We start from the raw sequence: 26,305 nt of genomic DNA on the forward strand, positions 1-26,305 counted from the left end.
TGTGCTGTATGGCACATAATCCCCTTCTTCCCAGTAGGTTGAAAACAGCATGGTATGTGTGAGCAAGAGTCAAAACCAGTAGATTAAAAAAGGCCTTCGAAAGTGTCTGAGGTCTATAATTTTTAATATTTTTAAACTAGCTACAAAATGTCAATCACGTCACAAACTGACAGGAGACAGAAGGAATTTCATATTACATGCGGCAACTATATTTAATCTCACAGTTGTTGTTGTTGTTTTAAATCTAGATTTCATTCATGTAGGTTATTTTTATTTTCTTTTATTTTTTTAATAACAGCTACTAAACATCGCAGTGATTTTGGTGTGCATAGCTCTAGGTAAGCAACAGAGAACTGTACCAATAACAAACCACATTGGGGGAGAGGGTGGGAGAGAGGAAAGAGAGAGAGAGAAAGAGAGAGGAAGCTAGAAAGAGAAAGAGAGAGCGCCTTATAAAAATTACATTTCTCTGCAACACTTCATTGGGTAGTAGCCATTCTCTCCCCCCCAAAAAGACAGTCTTTGAAAGCAGCAGACAAACTCTATATATTACACTTATTTCTTAGTTGTTGATGCTCGCTTTTTCTTTTTTTTGAATAACCTTGACATAGTTTCAGCCAAATGTTTAATTTGCTGGCAATGCTTAAATGATAAGTGCCTAATCCATTGATTTTTTAAATTTTCTGTAATTAAAGTTTGACGGGAAAAAAGAAGAGAAAAAGAAAGAAATGAACATGTCTCATAACTATATATATTTATATTTTTATATATATATAATATATATATATATTGACAAGAAGAAATAAAGTGGCACTACTGCAAACTTGCTGGTATAACATAGTCCTGACAGTGTCCCAATACCGAACATGCGCATTTTTTTGTTTAGTTTTCTTTTGCCGTCGCTGATGTTGCTACTGCCATGGAAAGGTCTCACTTAAGTTAAGGAGTCTAAAAGTCTATTTCTCATGCAATAAATGCATAAATCACATCACTTGTTTTTTTGTTTTAGTTTTAGTGCAATGCTTGTTATAAGTTATATAATTCCACATTGTTTAATCATGAACTCATAACAACGGATGACAGCGATGGAGAACCGAGAGAACACCAAATTCTTAAGTGCTTAAACAATATGACACCGGAAGAAAAGACTTCTGGGAGTAGCTCTGTGGAATGTTAACAGTTTTACAAGAACAATACTGTATAGTTAAAAGTTTAACAGCACGTTGAGCATTCCTACATTTTTTGTCATTCAGCAAAAAACATTGTAAAGTTTTAAAAAAACAAACTCACTAACCAAAACAGACAGACAGACAGAAAGAACGGGTGAGGAGAGGGAAGGAAGGATAGAGAGAGTGACGGGAGAAAGAGGGAAAAAACCAACATCAAATGAATTGAACATTGTTATGAGCTATAGCCAGCAAATTAGTACTATATACAACATTTGGAAAGAAAGAAGTTTTGGAAAATAAAAATAAATTTACAAGTATCATTTTTGGAAAGCTGACAACTTACACAGGACAACATTTACAACGGGGGCCCCAAACAGGATTGATATGTGCATGTGTGCAAACCTAGTTGGTAAATACCATGAGAAAAGCATGAAAGGACTGCCCACAGGGACAGTGCTAAGAAGAATCTCCACTTTGCTGTATTTAACCGCTGCCCAGCATCTTTGTTGCACGTTGATTGGCTTCATCAATCCTGGTTTTGTTGGAAACAGCCTAGAAAAGGAGATGATGAAGGAAATTGAGTCATGGATGATGAAGAATAGAGGAAGGCAAACATGCAACCTGTGGTCTGAACGCAACCCCAAGACTATTTCTATGTCTACCAAAGATCTTCCACATCTCCTGGACCCCAATTTTGGCAAGCCCTATAAAGCCTTGGGAGAAAAGTATTGCTAGATGTTTCAACATGTTTGTGGCCTTCTCCTCTCTTTTAACCCTATAGACATTTTTGGTGGCTTATGCAGACTTTTTATTCCAATGTAGGAAGTGACTAGAACAATCACTTTTTTGGTTTAAAAATTTGTCGAAGGATACATTTCAGATGAAGTAAATTATTCAAAACTTACAGCAACCCAATGATTCTGGTCATGAAAGCCTTCAATAATACATTGAACATCTCTATGGGGAGAAACTGTTCCAAGACACACCTCATAACCTCTGAGGATGCTTGCCATAGATGCAGGCAAAATGTTAGGAGATAATGCTTGTGGAACATGGCCATGCAGCCCAAAAAACTTACAGCAACCCAGTAAATTGTTTATTGTCTAAGAAAATCCTATGAAATTCATAGGGTCGCCATAGCATTCCTGGGGATCCATCTCACTTGGCATATTCTTTTTTTGAATTATTGCCATCTGACAAAGACAAGGACAAACAGACTAAAGGATAGCTTTTGTCCTAGAGCTGTGGCTATGTTGAACTCTGTGGTTCCGCATTGATGTGGCATTGGGGGCTGTGTGGCGGAGGGGTAGGTGTGTTGTTTTGTGGTGTGTGCTGGGGAAGGCATGTAATTTCGTTGTGCAATAGTACAATAACAAATAAAGTTATTCTATTAGGCAACAGGTGAGTCATGGCACATATGTTCACAATTACCAAGATCTTCAGGCTAAATCTACAGGGTGTGAAGATGGAGGTCCAACCTATTCAGACCCAGCCCAAAAGGTGTTTATGGGCATGTCTACCTACTAGGGATCCAAAACAATTGATTGTACTGTTGTCATTGTTGTTATCGGCCTACTCCAACTGTTAGTGACCCTTGTATAGATTTCTTGGCAAGTTTTATTCAGATAAGGTTTGCAGCTGATTTCATCAATCTAGGGCAATGTGATTTTGCTAACACCAACTGGTGGGTTTCTATAGCTGAGCAAGGATTTGAACCCTGGTAGCCAACAGTCCTATTATGGAACCACTACACCACAATTACTCCAGTATCCTACAGGAAGGCTGTAGGATGTGAATAGAAAACCTTACCTTCTCCATGATCCTATCAATTTGGCGGTTCTGTGTGTCAATCTCATTGCCCATATCCAAGGCCATGTGACGGAGATTTCCAATGATGCCGCTGACCTGTTCCAGGTTTTCATCCATCTCACCTTCTCGGGCATCATTTGTTACCCTGTCAATAAAGGTGGAATGACATTTATCAGGGTATCACATGGTGATCTATCATTGGCTTTCTTCAATCTTTCAAAGGAATGGTCTTGCACAGTTTTTACTGTTCAGCCATGTTTAAGATTTGCAAAGGAAGGCTTTCTCTATCCCAGTGATTCTCAACCTGTGGGTCTCCAGGTGGTTTGGCCTACAACTCTCAGAAATCCCAGTCAGTTTACCAACTGTTGAGACTTCTGGGAGTTGAAGGCCAAAACATATGGGGACCCACAGGCTGAGAACCACTGCTCTATCCCAAGCATGTCTCTGGTGAAGACAAAAGAGAGAGCCTTCTCAGTGGCCACTCCCATTTTATGCAGTTTCCTTATGTAGAATGGAGGTCAGGTTGACCATTTGTCAGCTGTCTTTTCTCCAACAGGTAAAGCTCTTTTTATTTAAGAAAGTATTCAGTGCTAGTGTGTTGCAGCTGAAAAGGCTTTGAATGGGGTGAAGGAATGCAAAGTGTTTTTATTTTATTATTTTAAAGCATCTTTTAATCTTGTGTTTGTTTTTAACTTGTGTAAATGTAGTTTAATAGTGTTTTAGCTTTTGCATTAAGAGCTTGAAGAGTAGGTGCCCTGCGAATCCTAAATATGAACCTTCCAGATCAGGCTTTGGAGATTAGGCACAAAGGGCTGTAAAGGGAAGTAGATCCTCCCTATTTTGCAGGTAAACTATGAATAGAGAGATACAAATAAAAGTATATTGAAAGTAAAAACAATAAACAAATAGCAAGGGCCAGCAGAGTGCCATGATATCAGGAAGAGGGCTAGTGGGTGCCAACTTACTTCCAAATGATTTGCTTTACTGCAGAGCTTTCCAAATTATGTTTCACAACACACTAGTGTGTTGGCTAAGCATGTAGGCATGTCATGTGAACATAATAAGAAATAACAAAAACCTTGGAAATGTATGTCATCATCTTACAAATCATATTTTAAAAAATATAAATTAAAGGTTTTCACAAGATAGATATTTACCCCATAGATAAATTTATGTATGTGTCCATATCTCTTATAAAGAGTTGGTTCGAGTTAAACTGAATTACTGTGTCACTAACATGAAATGTTTGGAAAGTTCTGCTTTACTGTATGTGTTGGGGGCACTTTATGAAAAGCTGGATCAATGCTAAGTGAAATGTATCTGTGTGAGTATGGTTTATGCACATATATGTCTACTCTTCACTTATTCAAGAGCCAGCAACTACGTGAATAAGTAAAGAAGAGACATATATGCATATAAACCCTACTCAGAGAGAGGCCTGCCCCTCTCACTGAGACTTGATAGATTACCAGTGGGGACAGTTACTCTCTTAATACCCTTCTATCAAGTTCAATACCTAATCAATGGAACCTGATTGTGTCTGAGCACTCTTTCCACAATCCCAAGGAAGTGATAGAAGGAGAAAGGGAAAGGAAGAAAGACATGACTGCTGGGTTCTGCCATGACAGTAGTAGCTCCCACAGTTTCTGTCAAATTAGAAATTGCTGTGAAAGGCAGGAACAGATATAGGAGTTCATGCTCCTCCCTCACCAAGGGAAAGATTGATTTTACCAGTCTGTGTTTTCAAAAGGCTCCTAACTTTGGGTTCCTACTGCCCAATCTGGTGGATTAGAGAACCCCTCCCAAGTAGGATGAGGAATTTCAGTGGAAAAATTTGAAACAGTTGGAATAATTAACTTGGCCATGACCAAGTGGGAATAAACAACAACAAAAACACGAAGACCATATGGCAACGTTCTCAATATGTCAGCAACAGGAAAGAAGGAAGGGGGGAGAGACTGAAAAAACAGCAGCAAACACAGTCTTCACCTGCGGATAAATCCACCGCTGATGGCCATCTGTTCTCGTTCATCCACAACACGTGCCGGCTGGCTGGCTACAACCCCATCTTGATTATTGCCCCAGGCTTTTTTATAAGCATCACTTGATTTAAGCCTATGCAAAAAGAAAAGGTGAGTAACAAAGCACCAAATGGGGAGAGACAACTGAAAAAAAACACCCTGTTATTATTTCTTCAGGCTACAAGCTGAGTCAAGCAAAGGAGTGTTTGAGAAGGGGAACTTTCTGGTATACCGATATATCATAAACCTTTTTTTTTCTTTCCAAAAAAGAATTGCTGCCACGGCTGTGTTGCTTGCAAATTTAATATCCTGTCAAGTCAATTGTAATTTGGCCACACTAACAACAATTTTGTTCTTTTTGCTGGCTTTTGTTTGATAAAAACAAACATCACTAGAGAACATTCAACTGTATTTCATGACACATGTATATTTGGACACATAACACAGAGAACGTACTGCTAGACAGACATGAAAACAAGCCCATGGAGGGTAGTGTGTACATCACATCACAGCGACACACTGTTTTAAAATTTTAAACAGAACAGAACAAAACTTGGCTTCCATTTAAGTATATCACCTTGGCGAAGGTTCCTTTTTTCGACATGTGGCACTGTGAACCTTTAAACCCACCAAGTGTTCATCTATAATTATGGCAACTTTGTCTTTTTCACCTTACAGAAAACAGTTTGGATCTTTTAATAATATATCGGTACTTGGGAAAAGCAACTACAGTTGACCCTCCACATTTACAGGTTTGACTTTGGCTGATGTGATCATTCATGGATATGATTAAAACATTCTCTCTTGGAATGGCTAGATCTTCTAGTGTGCCTCTGTGGTCATATTATGCCAGAGATTGATCACAGAACCATACTGGAGGACCTATACACTCATAGAGAGAATAGCTCTCTAAGAATCTCTTGGTCTTACAATGGGATTCTGTGGTCATCTTCTGGCAGAGATTAGGCATAGAGTCTCACCAGAAAACCTAGAGATTCCTAGACAAGTATTATCTCAGGTAAATAGCAATTCTTTTTATGGCTTTTCATTTTTCAGGGGTTCTGCGACCCAAATCCTAGTTAATGTGGAGGGCTGACTGTATATATTAGGAGTTGATGTACAAACCTTTGTCCACAGAGACAAAAAGTAAAATCAGATCATAGTGAGATGAGTGCAGGAAAAGTAATAAAGAATAATACAAGCATGTGCAGCATCAGAAAGGGAAATTTCTCTATGTACTTTTTCATGCACCAGCTACAGGCATGAATAAGAAGTGAAGCATTCTCAGTAAAGCACAGTTGCCCCAGTGGTTTGACATTCTCTTGATGCATTAGCAGAAACAGCCTATGCAGCGTGTGGGGACACAGGCAAAAATGAACCTCCGGCTGCTGCAGAAAAATTTCAACATCAGAAAAAAAAATTGGGAAGAGTCACTATCTTAAGTTAACTGCAGAGTTTCAGAGGCGCCATCTTTGACTGAGCCACCACAGAGAAATTAAAATCTAGGCATACCCAGGAGTGACAAGTGACATCTTCAGCATCCTTTTGAGATACAAACCCATCCTAAATTGCAAACTAGATTTGACAGATATTATGATATGTTATAACAGATCTTATTACAGCGGTTTTGACAGGTCTCTTCAGATTAAGGCCCCATCTACACTGCCATATAATCCAGTTTCGGAGTTTAAATTATCTGCTTTGATTTGGATTATATGGCAGTGTAGACTCCTATTATCCAGTTCAATTCAGATAATCTGGATCCAGAAACCGGATTATATAACAGTGTAGATCCAACCTCAAAGGGGAAAATTACTATCGTTAATTTATGACTTCATCACATGAGGTCTGGGCTCTGTCGTAAAATGCTTTCAACACAGAGCCAGGATGTGTTGAAAGCATCTTTCGACTGAGCACTGATAACATGGGGAGCTTCTTGTGTTCTCATAAGGTAGAACAGGGAAAGTGCGGGGGGCAGCTGGGTGGCGAGACTTCCTCTATAGGATGAGGAAGGGGGCAATGCGGGGTGCAGGCTGATGGCTTCCCATTCTGTCCTCCGAATTTGCCCCACTGCTTCATGTACACTCCTGCTATTCCCTGGCTTCAGGACCTCAATATGATGAGGTCCTAAGTCCGCACAAGTCTATAAACTTTACTACCTGAGGAAATATAATTTAAAAATTCATGGTATATTTTGAAATAAGCACATATAGAATAATAATAATAATAATAATAATAATAATAATAATTTTTATAATTTTTATAATTTTTTATAATATTTAAGCTGCTATAAGATTTGGCCAAACTCATGCACAAAGTGAGGTTGCATATGAATTTAGATAGGCAAGTAAATAACTATGAAAGTGAATACTAGTATGACTTTAAAATAGCCCAAATTATGGACATGAATACTTTGTAGTGCTAAAAATTAAGAAATGGGAGACATTAAGTGAAACTTCCTTCAAATTTACTTTTCTTATGACTACATTCTCTTCCTTTCAATGTGCACATCATTGGTGGGCTCCAATAGTCCATCACAAAATGGTAGTAGGATGAGGGCTGCAATCCTATAGACATTTATAAGAAAGTAAATCTCATTGAAGTCCATGGGACTTAATTCTGAACAAAGATGCATAGGACGGCACAGTGCCCTATGACTATTGCAAATTGCCCTCTCCAATAACCAGGACCACCTTATGCTTCCAGACAAGCACTGACTTATCTTGTTTACCTTCTCAAAGAACCTGTGACTAAGCAGCACACAATTGCATATGGATACGTATTAAGCTGGGCAGGTCTTTTTGTATTTCCCCTCTTTTCCTAAAAATTATCACCAATAATTTAATTTCTCAAGGTACTTTATCTGAATGATAGTTATGTGGAGCCAAGGCCCCAATGTAGGCACCAAAGATAGTAAACTGTAGAATTTGGTTTGAATTAAATTGGCTGCCATTTGCAATAAGATGGCTTTTAGTTTTTAAAGGTTTTTAGGTGCAGTACCTCATCTTTTATTATTTATTTATTTAAAACTTTTATATCCCGATCTTCTCACCTCCATAGAGGGACTCAGACCGGCTTACAGCAAGGATTCAATGCTACTATTACTTTTTTGTTGATACTTTTTCAGGCAGTCTATAGGTCTCAGACGTGGCTTTGGGAACCATCATTATGATAACAGAAGAATAACTACATGGATAGTTGTGTATAAAGATACTAGCATTCATTCATGTGGATCTCACAAGGCTTTAAAATTTTCTTTTGCGTTTTATAGGAATTTTGACCATTATTTCCACTCCAACTGAGATTGCTTAGACAGATTGATCTTGCAAATAAGTGTAAGGAATATGGCCTTAGAAACATGTTTTTAAAAAATATGTGCTGCTTTTCACCCACACATATTTACATCACATGGAGCACTGTGCCATTTGGTTTTAGTAATGTAATTGCTCAGTGGTAAATCACGCAAAATGTGTGTGGGTGAATAAGCAAGAGAAATTGAGCTCTAGATAGACAATGGTTTATGAGACTACAAGGCCAAAAGACCCAAAAGTGAAAAAAATTACATAGGTGACAAATACACATATCATTTTAAGGTTGCCTACTCATAGACATTTTAGTCATTCATTCATGCAACAACCCAGTGCATGCTTAATCTCTTACCCATAGAGAAGCCCACTCTTTCATGTCTGCATTCTTACTTCAAAATCCACACACCACATTTTATGCTGCATTTTCATTTTGTGACACTAACATGCAAGCAAACTCAGCATGTTTCAACATTTCTGTTTGGTGTACACAACCAATTTAGGGCATAATGGTTTTCAGAGTGGCTTCAGTTTTCCTGCCAATTTTAAAAATAAAACTTATCCATAGTTTGAGTTCAAACAAGAAGTCAGGATACATCATCAAACTGTGAGATGAATGATATTCAAGGAAATATCAGTGATGTCATGTTGTTCCAAATGATCACTTTGAGTATTTTTGAGCCACAAGGCTTGAGCAAGAAAGTCTTCCATTTAAGGATCTTTGGAGATAAGGGGGAACATTCAGGAATAAAGAAGTATAATAGTGCCACGATATTTGAAACATAGGTTATTAACGTGATGTAGTACACACACTGTAAAATGTTGAAATTTTCATCATTAAAAAATATTCACAGTAAAGATCTCACTGTGGTATGCCTGATTTTAATGCAGCTACAGTAATCCCGCTATTGTCTACACCAGTGGTTCCCAAACAGCAAACACACAAGACACTGTTGCTCTCTGAGATGACAGAAAGTGGTTAAGAGAGCCACATTTATCCCGGCCTCAACTAGTCCTCCATGTCACAGCAGTACCATACATGGAAGGGAAGAGATAAGTGAATTGTCTCTTCCTTTTCTATTCTGGGCCAAAGAGTTGGCCACAGCACCTTGTGTCAGTATTCAAGTTTCCAGCCACTCACATCAGAGTCCAGTAGGAGGACAGACTCTGAGATGGATCATTGCCACCACACTGGATCCCACACTAGCTGGCAATTTGAATACTGACAATGAGGGGAGTAGAAGGTGGCCTGGGATTAATGTCAAAGTCAGGGCAAGAGTGCATTGTTGGCTTGGAAAGTTTGGGAACCCCTGGTCTACGCTATGAGATGAACGCATTGGAACCAGGACTGTTTTCTCTGCATGCCACATGCTCATCCTGCCCAGGTGCCTTAAGCAAGGATGAGCGTCACAAGGCTCGGTGGTTTTGAAGACAGCCTTGAGTGCTCAAGAAATCAGGCAGGCAGGCAGGCAGGCAGCACCTACTTGTTACATGGACAGGCACAAAGACCACAGAATTTTCCTAGGTCCGTCAAATTCTTTTCTGCTTCTTTCATGTCCTTATTGATTTGGTCCATTCCCTCTTCGATGCGTTCCAGTTGTTCTGATTAAACATAAGTATTTTATCCCCACAGTATGAAGCGGATGGAAAGGGACAAAGAAAAGAAAAAGACAAAAAGAAAAGAAAAAGAAAGAAAACAACTTCAGACATTCACTCATGACAAAGAACTGGACACTTACAGAGCAAAGCTGGTACCCAGTACCTACTTGTTACAAGGACATATGAAAAGGCCACAGCATTTCCCTAAATCTTTTAAATTTTTCTCGGCCTCCTTCATGTCTTGGTTGATATGGTTCATGCCTTCTTCAACACGATCGAGTTGTTCTGGTCAGGACAAAGGGATGACAGTGTGGAATGAATTGAATTTTGTTGTTGTTGCTGTAGCTGTTTGTCTTCAACAGAACATGAAAAGATGGCGGATGGGAGAACTGAATCACTATGAAGGCATTTCAATGCATAAATTGCAGCTGATGCATTGAAGCAAAAGTGAAAGGGAACTTAAAAACTGAAGAATGATGCCCTTTACTAATATGTTAAAGCGCACATACATTCACATACATAAAGGAGTAATGTTTTGATGTCTATTAAACTGAACAAAAAAATGTAAAAGTGGAGGAGGAGCTACCAAATACCTCAGAGTGAAGAAATATAATACAATACATCCAGTTACTAAGACATCAATGACATCCAAGAGAAAGAAAGAAAATGAAGTTATTACCTTGTATTTATGTATGTTAATAAAATATTTAAATGATTGCCTGTCATGGAAAATATCTACAGTACTTTCACTTACAAATGTCTTTGACTTTAACGATGGTTGAGAAATGTAATTGGTTTGATTTTGAAAATTGGTGGAAGAGTATACAGTTAATAATGAAGTTAAGAATGGATATGAGTAGTTGAGTTAAGATCCATGTCCAGATACAAACTTTTTCAAAGATTGAGGCTCTTCAGATCTGAATTATTGGCTGTGGTCCATCTTTAAAGAAGAGAAGACCATGGGTCTTATTCCTCTGTCAGTGACATTGTTATATGTCAGGAGTAACCCCAATGGAGTGAAAGGAATTACATAAATCATAAGACGCAATTCCATGTCCAAAGAAGCAGATAGACAGATGGTCATAGACTGAGGCATTCAGAGCACATGATATAGATGTATAAAAGACTAATATTCACAGATCTATTTTATTTTCGTGACTGCCATCATAACCATTTTGTTGCCTATCTGATCTTCCCACAGCTTCCAAGACATGATTAGATCAATGTTATTCCTTTCACTTTAATGCTGTTACACCTGATTTGCATCAGAACAGTATAACTTAATTATCATACACACCACTGAGGACTTTTATGCAAATAATGAATGACTTCAATGAACTGCAGTTGTCACATGGCTACATTTTCACAAGTGACTGAGAATAATTTTGTATATCATCATCACTATTACTACTACGATATTCAGATGCAACAGTTATGTCAAATATTCCAGGATTTCCAACTCTACAGTAAGAATACACTAATAGGAAGGCAACACATTCTAATTCATGTTTCCTTTGAAATTAACCCCACTGTATCACTAATACTCCTGGATAAGAATGTCTAAGGGCCCTTCCAGACAGACCCTATATCCCAGGATCTGATCCCAGGTTTTCTGTTTATCCCAGATTATCTGACAGTGTGGACTCATAATCTGTTTAAAGCAGAAAGCCTGGGATAAGATCCTAGGATATAGGGCCCATCTTGAAGTGCCCTAAGATTGCCATGGAACAGTGCAATCCTACCCATGTCTATTCAGGAGTATCACTGAAAACAATGAGCCTTATTCCCAAGTGTTCATAGGATTTGCACCTCAGTGACTGCTTCTCAATAGTGTTGCAATACTACAAACACTTTTGTTTAATTGGCATGTCACCAGCTGGACCCTTCCCTGTGAGAATCTGGTTCAACATCCATTTTTCAAACACAGTATGATGGACAAATAGGAAATAAACATTCTAATCAGAAGTAAAGAATTATTCCAGCTATGTAGGTTTAAAGGAGAAAAAATGAATATTAGATTTTTGAGGCAGGTTTTGTTCCCATTTTCTTCAATAGAATAAATATATATATATATACAGATTCACATTTCCATAAATGAATATGAAGAAGAAGAAAGGTGTCACCATTCATAAACATGCGATAAAAACCCATTCTTTGAAACTGAACAAAGGGAGAAGAGGGGCGGAGTGGTGGGGAGAAAGGTGTTGAGTCTTTTGGCTTCTGAAGCCCCCCCCCCTTTTTTTTCCTTGAAATTTTTATATGGGAAATGATGGGTAAGGAGCAGGAATAGTAATGCAGAAGGTGCTAAAGACTTGTTATAGCCTCCAGAGCTGGGGAAGGTTATTTTTTTCAGACAACTCCCAGAAACCTCCATGATGTCAACATGGCCTCTGAGAGTTGTAATCCAAAAAATAACATTCCCAAGATTTTTACGTGATGCAGTTCAACACATGAAAAAAGACAGCCTTCTCAAATCTGGTGCCTTCTAGAGATGTTGAACTTTAATTCCTATTAACTCAGCAATAGTATCTTGACATAATAGGATTTGTGGTCTGATACTTTTGGATGACTGCAGATTCGTGAAAGCTGGTATACAATGTTCATTTCCCAGAATATTTTGAAGCAAAGGTTGGTGATATAGACAGATATGGTCCAATTTGGATGATTGCCCTAGGTCAATGGGATCCAATTATCTTAAATCTAGACATATTAATTTAATATCTGATTTTGACTTCAAGACTAAAGGACACAATTCTAAAGGTATCTGCCAGAGGGCAAAATCGTTTTGCCCTCAGTAGGAGTATGCTGATTTTGGGATCTCATATCAAAACAGGTCTGAGGAGGTTTAAGCTGAGACAAAATCAATAAGGTGCATGAAGACTTATTAGTGATTAATCAATGTAACCAGTGTTTCTCACCAAACAAAACTTTACCCACTATTAGCGATGGAAGACTGCAACATAATGTGCACTGAGATCAGGCTAAATGTGTACCATCTCACTTTGGGAATGTAAGAAAAAGCATGGGAATAAATGAAGGACTTATATGGGTTGTCCAAAGAATTAGACAATGTTTGATCATGGAATACATTGCCTCAGAGCATGGTGGAGTCTCCTTCTCTGAAGATTTATAATCAGAGGCTGGATGGCCATTTGTCAAGTATGGCTTTCCTACTAGAAAGAGCAGAGAAGCAGAGGAACTACAATAAAATCTTTGCCCCATCACATCCTGACTTCTTATGACTAAGAAGTCATAAGAAGTGTGGTGGAAGCCTTCTTTGGAGGCTTTTAAGCAGATGCTCGATGGCCATCTGTTGCGGTGCTTTGAATGCAAATGACAAGGGATCAGGGAAGTTAAATTTCAGGGAGCTCCAAGGGGCCACATCAGTTGTTTCATGTGAAGTAGGAAGCACCTAAAAAGTCATTTTTTGATTGAAAGCTTTTTTTTTTCAGTTGGATTTTTTAAGGAAAACAAACCAGACTCCTATGTTGTTTTTAGAAAATAATCATATGCTCTAGATTCTCCTTTTGGGGAATGGAGTCCAAAAGAGGCCTCTAGCGGCCACTAAATAGCTGTGGGGTTCTGCATGTGGCTCAGGGACCAAATGATTGTTATCCTTATATGAGGGATAATTAGATACACAGCATATGTGAAAATGTTTATGGAAAATGCACAATTCACAAATGCTACTATATGGGTGGCCCTCTGTCAGGGGTGCTGTGAATGCAATTTTCCTGCTTCTTGGACTCAATGAGGTCTCTTCCTACTCTATGATCCTATCAAGAGGATTTAATAAAACTTTTCTGAGGTCCTTCTCTGAAAATATGAAAGAAAGTGATGTGTAATGCTTCTGATGCCAAGGCTGGACTTTAGAGAATGCCCTTGCATTTTGTATCGTCAACAGCTAGTTCTCCATATGGGACCATTTCTCAGATCAAATGATCTCTGCTTTGCATCAACCCTTTCTTTTTCAGACTAGAAGAACCAAATTTGTCAAATGCTTCTCACAACCTCACAAAATGCAAAATCTCAAATGTCTATAGACCTTGTGAGTTTGTACAGCATAATATGAAAGGGATCTCTATGGTGAGCAATGTCTCAAGATTTCAGAAAATCTGTCATTGCTCCCCCTGTCCACCAGTCCATGTAGTTTCAACTGGACTTCTTCTTCAAATGAACTCCTAGATCTTTCCGGTAGCAATAAGAGAACTATCAGAAGTACTCTACGGCTTAGCATGTGGCTTATGGTTTGCCCCTGGATCACCCCTCTGTTGCCTGGATGACCTCAAAGACGTTTGCTTTGTAAGCCAGAAATAAACTCTAGCTCTGTGCTAATTATACTGACAATCACTCATGGAGCTATTTCTCTCTCTTGCAAACTCCCTGCATTATCACAATAAACAGGTAATCTAGGAAACCTTAAGACATAAGAAGGGAAATTAATTTATTTATTTATTTTACTCCAAAAGGCATGTGATCATCTTTGTCATCTCCACATTTAAATGATCTGTGTCCTTATTTAAATAACACCTAACAATCTTACTGCTAGGGTCATCTGAAAAAAGATCACATGCCAAAGGGTAACGGATGGTTTCATTAATCGGATCATCAGCTAAGACATGGATGGTTTAGACACAGAGCACAAACAACAGCAGGGCCCCAGAATTAAGCAGAGATATGGCTGTTTCAACTGCATACAACAAGTGAATTACTTTTCCCCACAAAATATTTAAAAATAATTAATCTAGCCTGCAGCAAAGTGATACAAATTTCATTAAAGGGCATTAAGTGTAGTGCAATCATCACAATGTTTCCCAAAATATGACTTGTCTTCCACTTAAGAAATCTACAAAGTATCATTTGATGAGTAATTACACTCATTCTATTTTTGGTGGGGGGAGGGAGGTACTGAAATGTGATACTTTTTCAGTTTGCATTTTAGCTGCATTACTATATGATCAGAATTACTCAGTGGGTCTCACTGTTTAATAGGATGATCATATCAAGATCCCCTTTCTACCAAAGTAGTCAGCATAAAGCAGTGGTTCTCAACCTGTGGGTCCTCAGGTATTTTGGCCTACAACTCCCAGAAATCCCAGTCAGATTACCAGCTGTTAAGATTTCTGAGAGTTGAAGGCCAAAACATCTGGGGACCCACAAGTTGAGAACCACTGACATAGAAATTATTTTGTTGGACAGATTTTGTTGGACAGACATCATCCCTAGCCAATATAACTAATAGTCAGAAATTCTGGGAACGGCATTCTAAAAGCATCTGGAGATCCATAGTTAGACACCCCAAATTAGAATTACCCTCCAGAGTAAACTTTTTTTCATTTCCACATGGAATTTCCATGTAAAAGTTTTGTAAGTATGAAGTAATGTGATGAGGTTAACAATTATGCACCAGGTTGGGATCTCATCTGTACACCAGAGTGATTTGTAAATGTGTCTGAAAATTAATAATCAGTTTGATTAAACATATTAAGGACTTCTAAATACATGTGCCCCAATTCAGTTACGTCTGGGGAATAGGAGCATAATGCCCAAAATCTTGGCTATAATGCTCTGTAAATAACATTGGGCTAAATGGACCAGTGATCCAATTCGCATAAGGCAGCATCCTGTGTTTCCTACTGCACTCTGATTGGCTTGAACTTCACTGAAATACATTATTATTATTATTTGCATAATATTCTATAAACAGTTTTTAGTCCTACTGCACAATGAAATGTTGAGCATCCACAGTATTCTGAAATTATTTAATTTATGACCCAGACAGAACTTCGACAAAAATGCCCGTATTGTTGCTTAAGATACTAATTCCCTAAATATTATTCTTTATTTTAGAGTTATTTTCTTGTAGAAAGAAGTTTGAATACTATAATTTGCTATTCTTTACACCAAGTTTGGAATCCATTAGGAAGTTCTTGTTTATTTTACTGATGACCAGAAAGCTTATTTCAGGTTTTTATCTCTACTAGCCAGGTTTATATTTTATCTGGTTGTGATCAAGAACCACAAGTAAATAAACACTCATATATAGGTGTGCCTGTGTTGCCAAGACCTATTTAATTACTAACTTCAATATAACTAGGTTTCAATTTCTTATGTAAACAATCCAAACTTACCTCCTTGCTCATCCAACATAACCAAAGTCCTGATACCAGCATCTTTGCTCTACATTCCAGCAAGAATAACAAGATGAAATAAAGAAACAGAGATAGAAAGAAATTAGTGAGAAAACAAGTAGTTTGAAGGGGAGGGTGGGGTGGGGTCAAAGATAAACAGCAGAAGTCATGGCAAAGGGTAAGAGATACAATAAGAAGTGGTTATACCCATGTAAAATGTAGAAGAAATGTATTTTTTTTCCAGTTGCACCAACTCCATTCAGTATTCATTGCAACAAAGATTTCAGAAGGTGAAACATGTTTTCATTGTGAAATATCAGTCCAGTATTTGGCCCATTTTACATAACAGCCAGTCAACTTTTCATGTTGATGCTTATTCTCTCTCCTACAGTTGATGGGAGAGTGAGATCACTTCTCTACTGATATAACATGCATATCCTGTGGGGTGCCCAAACAAGGACACATTAGCATGGAGTCTCCGCATTCAAATCCAATGTGTGTTGATCTCAAGAGTGTGAAATCTGACATTAGGGGTGGAAGTTATAAGGACTTCCAGATACTGTTGTATTGCATCCACAGCCAGTAGTCCATGTTGAAGAAAATTAGAAATTTCAGTTCAACATCTGGCTAGTTGAACTGGGGTGTTAGATACACCCAGAGAATTGACCATACAACCTGAGCTTATACATCCACATGTTGACAGCCAGATATCTTGGAGGGAGAACAGATGAACCAGAAGGACAGGAAGAGAAGGCATATTCATACTTCTCAATTATTCATAAGAGAAAGAGTGAGGATCAGTGCCATCCAAACAGATCCCCAGATCTCTCACCCAAGGATGTAATGAACCAAATTTAAGAGCAAATTGTCCCAGATCTTCAATAATTTAATGTCAGTTAAGCATCATGAGTGGAAGAAAAAAAGCCTGTCATATATATGGTAATATTTCCTGCGGATGAGCACGAATCTTTTACTTGACTGACATTAATTGGTTTAAAAGTATAGCAAACTATGACTAACAGAAGCCTACCTACTCCTAAAGATATTATAGTATCCATCATGTTCCATTTTTCTTCCATATCTTTTCTTCCAGATACAGGTTTGTACTAGAAACAACTGGGCATGAAAGATCCCCAAAACTAAGAATTACTTCACATTTACTGCAAGGTAAACTAGGATATCAACAAGATTTCTACTCTGGAAACTACATACAAGCATGTTGGTCTGAAGTATCATATGTGATGGGATCTTGTAACACCTTAGAGGCTAACTAAAAGAACAGTTTATAGCAGATTGTCTACTTCCTCAAAAGCATCTAAGGAAATTGACAGGAAGAGGAGATGTGGGCAAACAAAGCCAAGAATATCACTTTGCATCACAGAAAAACTGGGTTATGTAGATTTAGAGGAAGGATACTTCAGTCACTCAACTTGTCTAATCCTATTCTTACAGTCAGCTGTGAGACATTTCTGGGTCTTTTGTACTAATAAAAGTTTTTCCAACATAACCCATATTATGATTGGATATACAACTGTCTATAAAAGCCTTCACCCTATTAATGGGCAGCAAAAAACTGAGTAAGCATTGACAGAGTGGAGATCGGTTTCCTTATTTTGGATTTTTCAAATTTGGCATGCACATTAATTTTTATTTCATCTGCTCTAGCATAATGGTTTTGTTTTGAAGATGGCTACTGAGACATTAATCTACCAGGACAGTGTAACACTGCCAGAAGCTAGAAGACACTAAAGGGATGTGTCAGTTGCCTAAAGATACAAGGAGGACATGCAGAACCTTTTTTTAAGCAAGAGAATTATCATGTCTGCCTCTACTTCTCTCAGCCCCCTGCTTTACCCCAGTTGACCAGACCACAATTCATTTTAAAACTATGGTGTTGGCTATGGTTCCTGTAATACACTAATGGGTTTCTTTAAAAGGAAACATGATTTTCTATTCACTGTACTGATACCATTCAAATTTTGACTGTATGTAGAACTTAGGTACATAGGTATTTATTTGGGCAAGCTTCCAGCATGGCTCACACATTATGTGCATATGAAAGTTTTTAAATATTCATTGTGTACACACACAGAGATAAATTCTTACATCCATATTACAACAACAGTCATACTAAATCTATATATACAATATAGATATAAGAGAATGAAAAGTCGTGTATGCTCAATCTTCCTCTTTGATTGTATGTATGCTCAATCTCTCCTCTTCCTAGATTTTCTTCAAATAACAACAATCGGTGGTGCAGTGGGTTAAACCCTTGTGCCAGCAGGACTGAAGACCGACAGGTCACAGGTTCGAATCCGGGGAGAGCGCAGATGAGCTCCCTCTGTCAGCTCCAGCTCCCCATGCGGGGACATGAGAGAAGCCTCCTACAAGGATGGTAAAATATCAAAAAAAATCCAAGCGTCCCCTGGACAACATCCTTGATATCCTTTTTTCTTCTTGTTTTCCTTATTCAGAATAGACTCTGAGATCAAACGTCTTAATTAGAAGGACTGTTTCTTCCAGTTTGAATAGAACTGACATATCTGGGAAGTATAAATCACTTCCTATTGCTAAAGTTCTTCATTTTACGCCAATACCTTGATGCATTGATCAGCCCTACATGAGGATGCCAGGACTGAACCTGGTATCATCTGCCTGAATTTAAGGTGCCCTTCCACTGAGCTATTCCCATTCAACATTCCAGAAAGTCACTAGATTTGTAAAAGGAGAAGAGAAGAAGAATGGAGACAAGTGAATAGTTAATTGACATAAGGATGTAGGTAGGAGAGAGAAATACTTGAGAAGGAAAATGGACAGTGTTACAGGTACTGGTGAATTCTCAAGTTGTCTGAGGGTGATTAAGTGTTAAGATGCTCCATTTCTTCATCAGAAAGGGCATCATCAGAAAGGCCAGGCAAAACATCCCAGTTTGCTTGGCATCTGGGAAAAAACAGAGCAAATCTGGCACACTGCATACAGCTCCCTCTGAGCAACACTTTCCCCATCACATGGAGAAAGCATTGCCCTCCTGGTGAGGTCCTGTGCCGGCTCTGCTGGAGTCAGTACAATACGGGAAGCCTTCCATGTTGAGGGGAAAGCATCTAGTGATGCTTTTGCCCTGGTTGGGGGCAGGACCTCCACTGGAAGTCACATGATGTCTTGTGATGTCTGGCATGATGCTCCATAGATTAGATGGGGTGAAAGCATCATTGGACATTAAATTCACCTCCTCCGATGAGGCTGTGAATATGCCACAACCATTCTATTCCTTTCTTTCCTTCCTTCCTTCTTTCTTTCTTTCTTTCTTTCATTCATGGTCACATTCTTCAGCAAAAGTGGCACCAGGTAAAGTGCCTCTGTGTGTATGTGTGTATGTGTGTATGTGTGCATGTGCATGAGCATGTGTGTACATGTGAGTGTATATGATGTATTGAGCATCTGCAACTATTGGAAGAGTGGGGAGCTATAGATAAAAGAAACTGCAAGAAACAAAAAGGGAAATAGAGAGATGTTACTGAAGAAATGAAGGATTAGGTTGGAGAATTCCAGTGGCCTATTAGGAAATTTATCTTCATTGCTGCTTTGCCTGCATTTACTTAAATTATAAGTCCATTATTTGGACAATAGAGACTCTCCATGCCAACAGAGAGTAAGGCCCATTTAGTTGACTGGTCTTTGATTCTTCTTTTTGTGATGCACAAGTTCTGTAAATATTGGGCATGTTTTAGTTGGGTCAAAGACAAGATTCAGTGCAATCAAGTGACATATGCAAGGAAACCTTCAGATATTTCCATCTCTTCCTAAGATCATACAAAAGCACCTCCGTTGCTGAATACATGATTTGTATGCATACAGAAGTTCCCACATCCCATCCCCAGAGGATGAAATGGGAATAATACACTATGAAGGAATCTCATCTAAGCTATTGCATACTAGAAAAAGGCATGCAGGTCACATCCATTGGCACAGAGACTGGCAATTTTATAACACCCTTTGTTTTGTAAAAGGAATGATTCATGGGACAATCTGGAGACAATTTTGTAGCCAATATGTGTGGTCAATAAACAGCCTATTTTATGTATATCAGTTTGGATCCAAATGGGCATTCCATGAAATCAGGTTTCAAGTAAAGATTTTAGGGAGGTCTGTAAAAATCCAAAATTTTGACTCCTTGAATGCTCAGATGACCCACTCATTAATTCATATTGGCAACACACACACAGACACACACAGGCAGACTTGATTTACAATGAACCTAATGTTATATGTAATTGTGTACATTGGCCTTAAGCATCACAATGTGCTAAAAATAATACTCCTGGATCAAATGTTGCTGCCACTTTCTGTGGTCATAAGAATTATTAAAAGCTGCCTTCGTAACCTTTCAGGTACTTCAGAAATAGATTTGAGTCTTAAGAATGTTCCACTGCGGCGACTCCTTAAGATCCCTATTTGCCATCTGATTCAGTGGAGAGACTTCTGGTAACAGAAGACAAACATTCTTCCTGACTTGTGTAGATTATGGGGCAAATTATAAATTGTCATGCAGGTAAGTAGGGCTGGGCGGTTTCGTTTCGTAATTTCGTAATTCGTTAAAAATTCGGGTTTTTTTGGTTACGAAGCAATAACGAACCATTCAGGAGCATCTAAAAAACGAAACGAATTTTCAATTCGTTTCGTAATTGCTTCGTATTCGTTTTGTATTCGTTTTGAAATCGTTTCGAAATCGTTTCGTTATTATTTCCGCATGTCTGGGGCAAGTTTTATAGCTGTTGTTTGTTTAATCAGTGAAAAAAAAAGTATAAATATCACACCAACAGTCAACAACAGAGGGAGAGGGAAGCTTCAGAAGTTCCCCCTGTCCCATATGGAGGTTTTTTAGCGTATTGTGCGGTCGCGTCCGCCATTAACGAATCGATTCGTATTCGTTTCGTATTCTTTTCGTAATTTTATGAAATTTCGTAAATATCGAATTTTTTTAAAGAAAAATTTCGGAATTCTTTTAAATATCGAAACGCAAAAAAAACCAAAAAACGAATCGAGTTTAGAAACAAATTTTTCCGTGGTTGCCCAGCCCTACAGGTAAGGAGGTCTCAGCTTACATTGTTTTAAATAAGCCAAAGGCATTCATTTTCAAAAGCTGTATTTCCTCTTCTTCCCCCAACACCTCATCATTTGATAATGGCAAGAGCAGGGACAGTCGTGGCCTTTGTCCAAAAGTGACAGATGCTTTGTGTAAGTCATATTTGGAAAGACCTCTGAAAGTCTTATGACTTTAATACAACAGAAATAAAAAAATGATGCCTGCCACTCTGATAGAGTTGTACTGATGTTGAGTGAAACAAACTCAACTCCCATCTACTTTGTGATGTTCTGGACTACAGCTTTCTGCACCCAGGCCCTGATGACTGGTTCTTCTGGGGCACTGTGGTCCCAAACTTCTGAAAGTGAACCAAGGTATCTTCCCTTGTTATTCTAGCAAAGCCTGAACTGTATAGTATTAAATTGATATTTCTAGATCAGAGTATTAAATGGATGTATCTAGACCAGAGCTTTTCAAACTGTATATCATGACACATTTGTGTGTCAGCTCCAGTGTGTAGGTGTGTCACACAAATGTAATGAGAAACCTTAGACTAGTTGAAATAAGCAATGAAATATTCTCATGAGAGATGTTGTGTCCCCTTACATTTTGTTTATAATTTATGCATGTGTCTTTATCTCTTATAAGGAGTTGGTTTAACCTCCAGTTTGTCATTAAAACCGAATGACTGTGTTACAAAATGATGAAAGTCTAAAAGTGGCATTTCACCAGTATGAAATGTCTGGAAAGCTCTGATCTAGACTGTAGAATTAATGCAGTGCATTAATTCTACATTGCAGTGCATTGATTCTACAGTGCATTGATTCTACTGCAATGGAATGGAATCATCATAATTTTACAAAGTCTTTAGCCTCCTCTGCCAAAGAGTGCTGGTATCTCAACAAACTATAACATGATTCCATAGCATTGAGCTATGTCAGTTAAAGGGATGTCAAACTGCATTCTACAGTAGATGCACCCAGAGTTACAAATTAGAAAGGCTATGCTTTGAACATGGCCTCCCTGAAGAACTCAGCAGACAGCCTTAGGCCAGTCATTTTCTCCCATCTGTTTCTGTCATTCCTATCTTGCAATATGGAAAGAATAATGCTGATCTAATTTACAGGGATGTTGTAAGGTTTAAGATATTATGATTATGATGATTTTTGTTTTATTCTTGATTTTTCATTGTGTTGATATTAACCATGGAAAACACTATTGCTGGCTCTAGCATGACCTGTACTTTGCAGAACCTTTTGATTCATTCTGCTGTCAGAGAAGCACACAATACCCACTGTAGAATGGTTTGATACTGTACTGATAAACCAGATAAGTTTTCATTAACATGATCTCTACATAATTTAGATCAAAAAGTACATTTTGCATTGTTTTTCCGAAAACCCACCACTCAGAATGACTAAACTCTGGTTTACATACACAGGAGTGCATCTACTTAAAGGAAGAGTCATGGTGGCTTGCATCTCAATGGACACAGTGAATCTTCTCCTTTTGGTTTTAGTCTAAAGCAGGGGTCCTCAAACTAAGGGCCGAGGGCCAGATACAGCCCTCCAAGGTCATTTACTCAGCCTTCGTTCAGGATCAATCTAAGTCTGAAATGACTTGAAAGCACACAATAACAACAATCCTATCTCATCAGCCAAAAGCAGGCCCACACTTCCCATTGAAATACTAACAAGTTTACTATATTTGTTAAAATTGTTCTTTATTTTAATTATTTTATTGTTTTTAAGAGTTTTTTCACTACAAATAAGATATGTGCAGGGTGCATAGGAATTCATGTTGTTGTTTTTTCAAATTATAATCAGGCCTTCCAACAGTTTGAGGGACTGTGACAGTTTGAGGACCCCTGGTATAAAGTTTAAAGGATCTTTTTAAGCAACTGAACTCTATGTTCAGCACCATGGATAGCTCTTTTAAAGTCTGCAGTGAAGCCTGGCACAAGATTCACTGCTGTACTGTCATGTGAATACTTAGTCTACACAGTAGAAGATATATCTGCCCAGAGGGGTACCCTTGTCCTTTGTTCATCTCCATTCACCCAATCCCTTTAGATATTTCTTTAGGAGGCAGGAGGATTTAAATATTATTTTAGTCTAATCTAAACAAGACTAGGTCATACACATTATCTTTTTCAATTCATCCTTCAGATTTTGGATTTTTAGCAGTATTGAGATGGGTTCTTTGCAATCTTTATGATGATACCTTTATGACAATATAAAACCCTTAAATCAATTAAGGTATTTTGTATGTCCAAGCCATATATCAAATTTAAAGACTATTTTAATGGTCCCTGTCCCATACCATACTCATTCAAAAATATAAAATTGTCTTTTCTGACATTAGGTGTACTCCTACCCAGAATTTGGAAAAGTTACTTTTGTGGGAAAACAACTCCAAATCCACAAGCCAGTAAGGGACCACTGAGTAATGATTTGAATGTCCATGGTAATTAAAAAATAAATTTTCAAGCTCTATTTCTACCATACTTTGAAATAAATCATTCAGAAGCTTTCTTTGTGTAGGAATTGTATGCATCCAATCAGAGCCATCTGCCCATAGTCACAAACACATTTAAAAAATCTTTGGCATTTTGTGTCAGTTATCACATGTGTTTTTTTTATAGGTTGGCCTTATGGCTGTCATAACAACTTGAAGGCACATAACAATTCATGCTGTTAAACTAAATGGTTTGAAAAGTAAAACAATTGCTTTTGGGAAACGTTTTCATGCTGATCCAATAATCTGAATAAGGCAAATAATGTTCATCATATTTTGCTTCTTGGGCTTCAAGAGGGATCAATTCATACAAAAAAAGACTAAATGTCTCAGAAAAATATTAGTCAGAAATCATGACATGCTTACCTCTTCAACAAGTTGCAGCATACGACGAGTGCTTTCAAGTGACTGAAAGAAGAAAGGAAAGAAAAATAGACAATTGGTAAGCTCATGTTACTCATAATAACTGGTTACAATGAGTAACCTTGGGCACATTCAGGACATTAGAGAAATCAGAGTCATTATATTCCAACACCCCCTCCCCCTCATTTTATTTTGACAACTACCAATGATTTAAATTAAGCTGAGAAATAGCAGCTGCCACAAGGTGAACTGAACAAGAACTTTGGTGATCTGAATATGAGTTTCCACAGTCCTGACTGAACATTCTCTCCCATTGAACCATATGATTTCTCTTCCAATTGGTTTCCCACAACAACAGCGTGGATGCTTCAGGTTTGATATAACTGAACAGGCCAAGGTTCTGACCTGGCTTTTAAGAATGGGATGTTGAAAGAACCTTGCAGCATTTGGATCTCAAGGCGATTGAACAAAGCTATATGGTTATCAGCAACAGAGGATAGTTCTAGGTGATGGTGACCCTTCATGGGTCAATTTCCAAAAGAAGCCATCAGTCTTTAGTAAGAAGCAAAATAATTCAATATAATTTTATTATATATCACCCTGCCCCAAAGCAGCACTCAGATGCTTGGTTATAGATATCCAGACTGATGGACAGATAGTTCTATAGAAGGGCAAGGAATCTGTGGTTCTCAGAGGAGTTTGAACTACAATATCATTTTTGACCATCAGTAATGCTGACTAGGCCTGATGACAAATTAATTTCATTATCTTCTGGGGAGCCATGGTTTTCTCACCTCTGGCTCATACCTAGGTGACATTAGACCAATGGTTGTCAACCTGTAGCCTTCAACTCCCAGAAATCTTAACAGCTGGTAAACTGACTGGGATTTCTGGGAGTTGTAGGCCAAAACACCTGGGGACTCACAGAGTGAGAACCACTGCATTAGAAGAAGGGCTGTGGTCAAATGTCTACTCTGTCCAACATTGTATTCCTAGGATGGCCAACAAGAAGCCCACTGAAAGCTACAAGAAAAACTAGCTTAAATTAATGGAATCTCAGTGGCAAAACCTAAAATAGCCATCTAGTGCCCTTGTTTGAGTAAAACACCCACCATCTCTAGGCATCATTAATATTATCTTCATCGGAACAAATCCAACACTTTGGTGACTCTTCTAAATTCTCACAGTCTAAGATAGTGGAAGGGCTGTAGTTGAATGGAAGAATGCCTACTTTATATAGTGAAGCTCTCAAGTTGAACTCTCACTTTGTTCGATGTATAAGATTACAGTCAGCACACCTAGGGCCCGATTGGGATTTCATAAACCAGTCTTAACTCTGAATGTATTTGGGGGAAATCTCAGCTGGTGGACATGATGGGGTTTCCTTGCATTGGGTTTTGACCACACCTCCTCACCTCATCAGTCATCTGATCAGCACGCTGCTGCATTTCTTCCAATTCATTGCGCATATCAGCATCTTCTGCCATTTTGGCGGTGAATGTGTTGCCGCGGCTCTTGGATCAAGAAGTTTCCTTTGTCTTGCTTGTAAGCCTAGTTTAAAATAAATAAAGTTTAATGTTAAACATGTTACATGCTGGAAACTGATCTGATCTCTCAAAACACCATTTAATTAGCATTATCACCAACAAATCATTTTTGACTATGTGTTTGTCAATGCTAGCATTTTCAAAGTCCTTCTTAGATTATGGCTCTCACCATCAAATCATTTAACATTGGCTGGCAATTCTTGTGAGCCAGAGAACACTCATAGATTGTTCCCAAGGTGATGTTGTTCTATTTCTGGCCTGTTAGTCATTCTCTTGAATAGGAACCCAAATGTATGCTTGGTAGAATCATGAGACAGAACTGATTCATTTCTCTTTTATAAAGACAATAGATCAGCCTTCATCGAACAACAAACCTAATGGAAAAAGTTCACCAAGTGAAAAGTTGGCATCTGGGTTTTACTCCAAGCACTCAGAACTTCTCCAAAGTTGGCATCAGCATAGAACCATGCATTTTAAAGGACAATATGCATCATCACGAGAGCCAACATAGTTAAGTGGTTTGAGTTTTGGACTACAACTCTGAAGATCACGGTTTGATTCTCCGCTTGACCAAAAGCATTCACTTAGTGGCCTTGGGTGAATCACAACCTCTCAACCCCAGAAAACCTCTATGATAGAATCATTATAAGTTGGAAATGTCTTAAAAGTACAAAACAACAATTCACCCCATGAGTGCTTTCTGAGAAATAGCTCGTGGTGCTCCCAGTTGAAATACATTGTGGAGCTACTCTGCTTTA

At 38.2% G+C, this 26,305-nt stretch overlaps 1 protein-coding gene across 2 annotated transcripts in view; it reads right to left on the reverse strand.

The window, feature by feature from the left end:
- Positions 1-107: 107 nt before the first annotated feature.
- Positions 108-26,305, reverse strand: part of SNAP25 (synaptosome associated protein 25) — a 72,738-nt gene continuing 46,540 nt past the window's right edge. Inside the window, exons 2-8 of one of the 2 annotated variants that reach the window (XM_060785806.2) lie at positions 25,416-25,551; positions 24,004-24,045; positions 16,035-16,083; positions 10,071-10,188; positions 4,968-5,093; positions 2,979-3,123; positions 108-1,721 (exon numbers count right to left, since the gene is read on the reverse strand). In XM_060785806.2, the coding sequence (XP_060641789.1) occupies positions 1,653-1,721; positions 2,979-3,123; positions 4,968-5,093; positions 10,071-10,188; positions 16,035-16,083; positions 24,004-24,045; positions 25,416-25,487 (621 nt within the window). In that variant the 5' untranslated portion in view covers positions 25,488-25,551 and the 3' untranslated portion in view covers positions 108-1,652. Of the gene's footprint in view, positions 1,722-2,978; positions 3,124-4,967; positions 5,094-9,788; positions 9,907-10,070; positions 10,189-16,034; positions 16,084-24,003; positions 24,046-25,415; positions 25,552-26,305 lie in introns of both variants that reach the window. The other variant, XM_060785799.2, reaches the window with a different exon arrangement.

Source organism: Anolis sagrei, chromosome 1 (genome assembly GCF_037176765.1).
Source record: "Anolis sagrei isolate rAnoSag1 chromosome 1, rAnoSag1.mat, whole genome shotgun sequence".
NCBI classification, from domain to species: Eukaryota; Metazoa; Chordata; class Lepidosauria; order Squamata; family Dactyloidae; genus Anolis; species Anolis sagrei.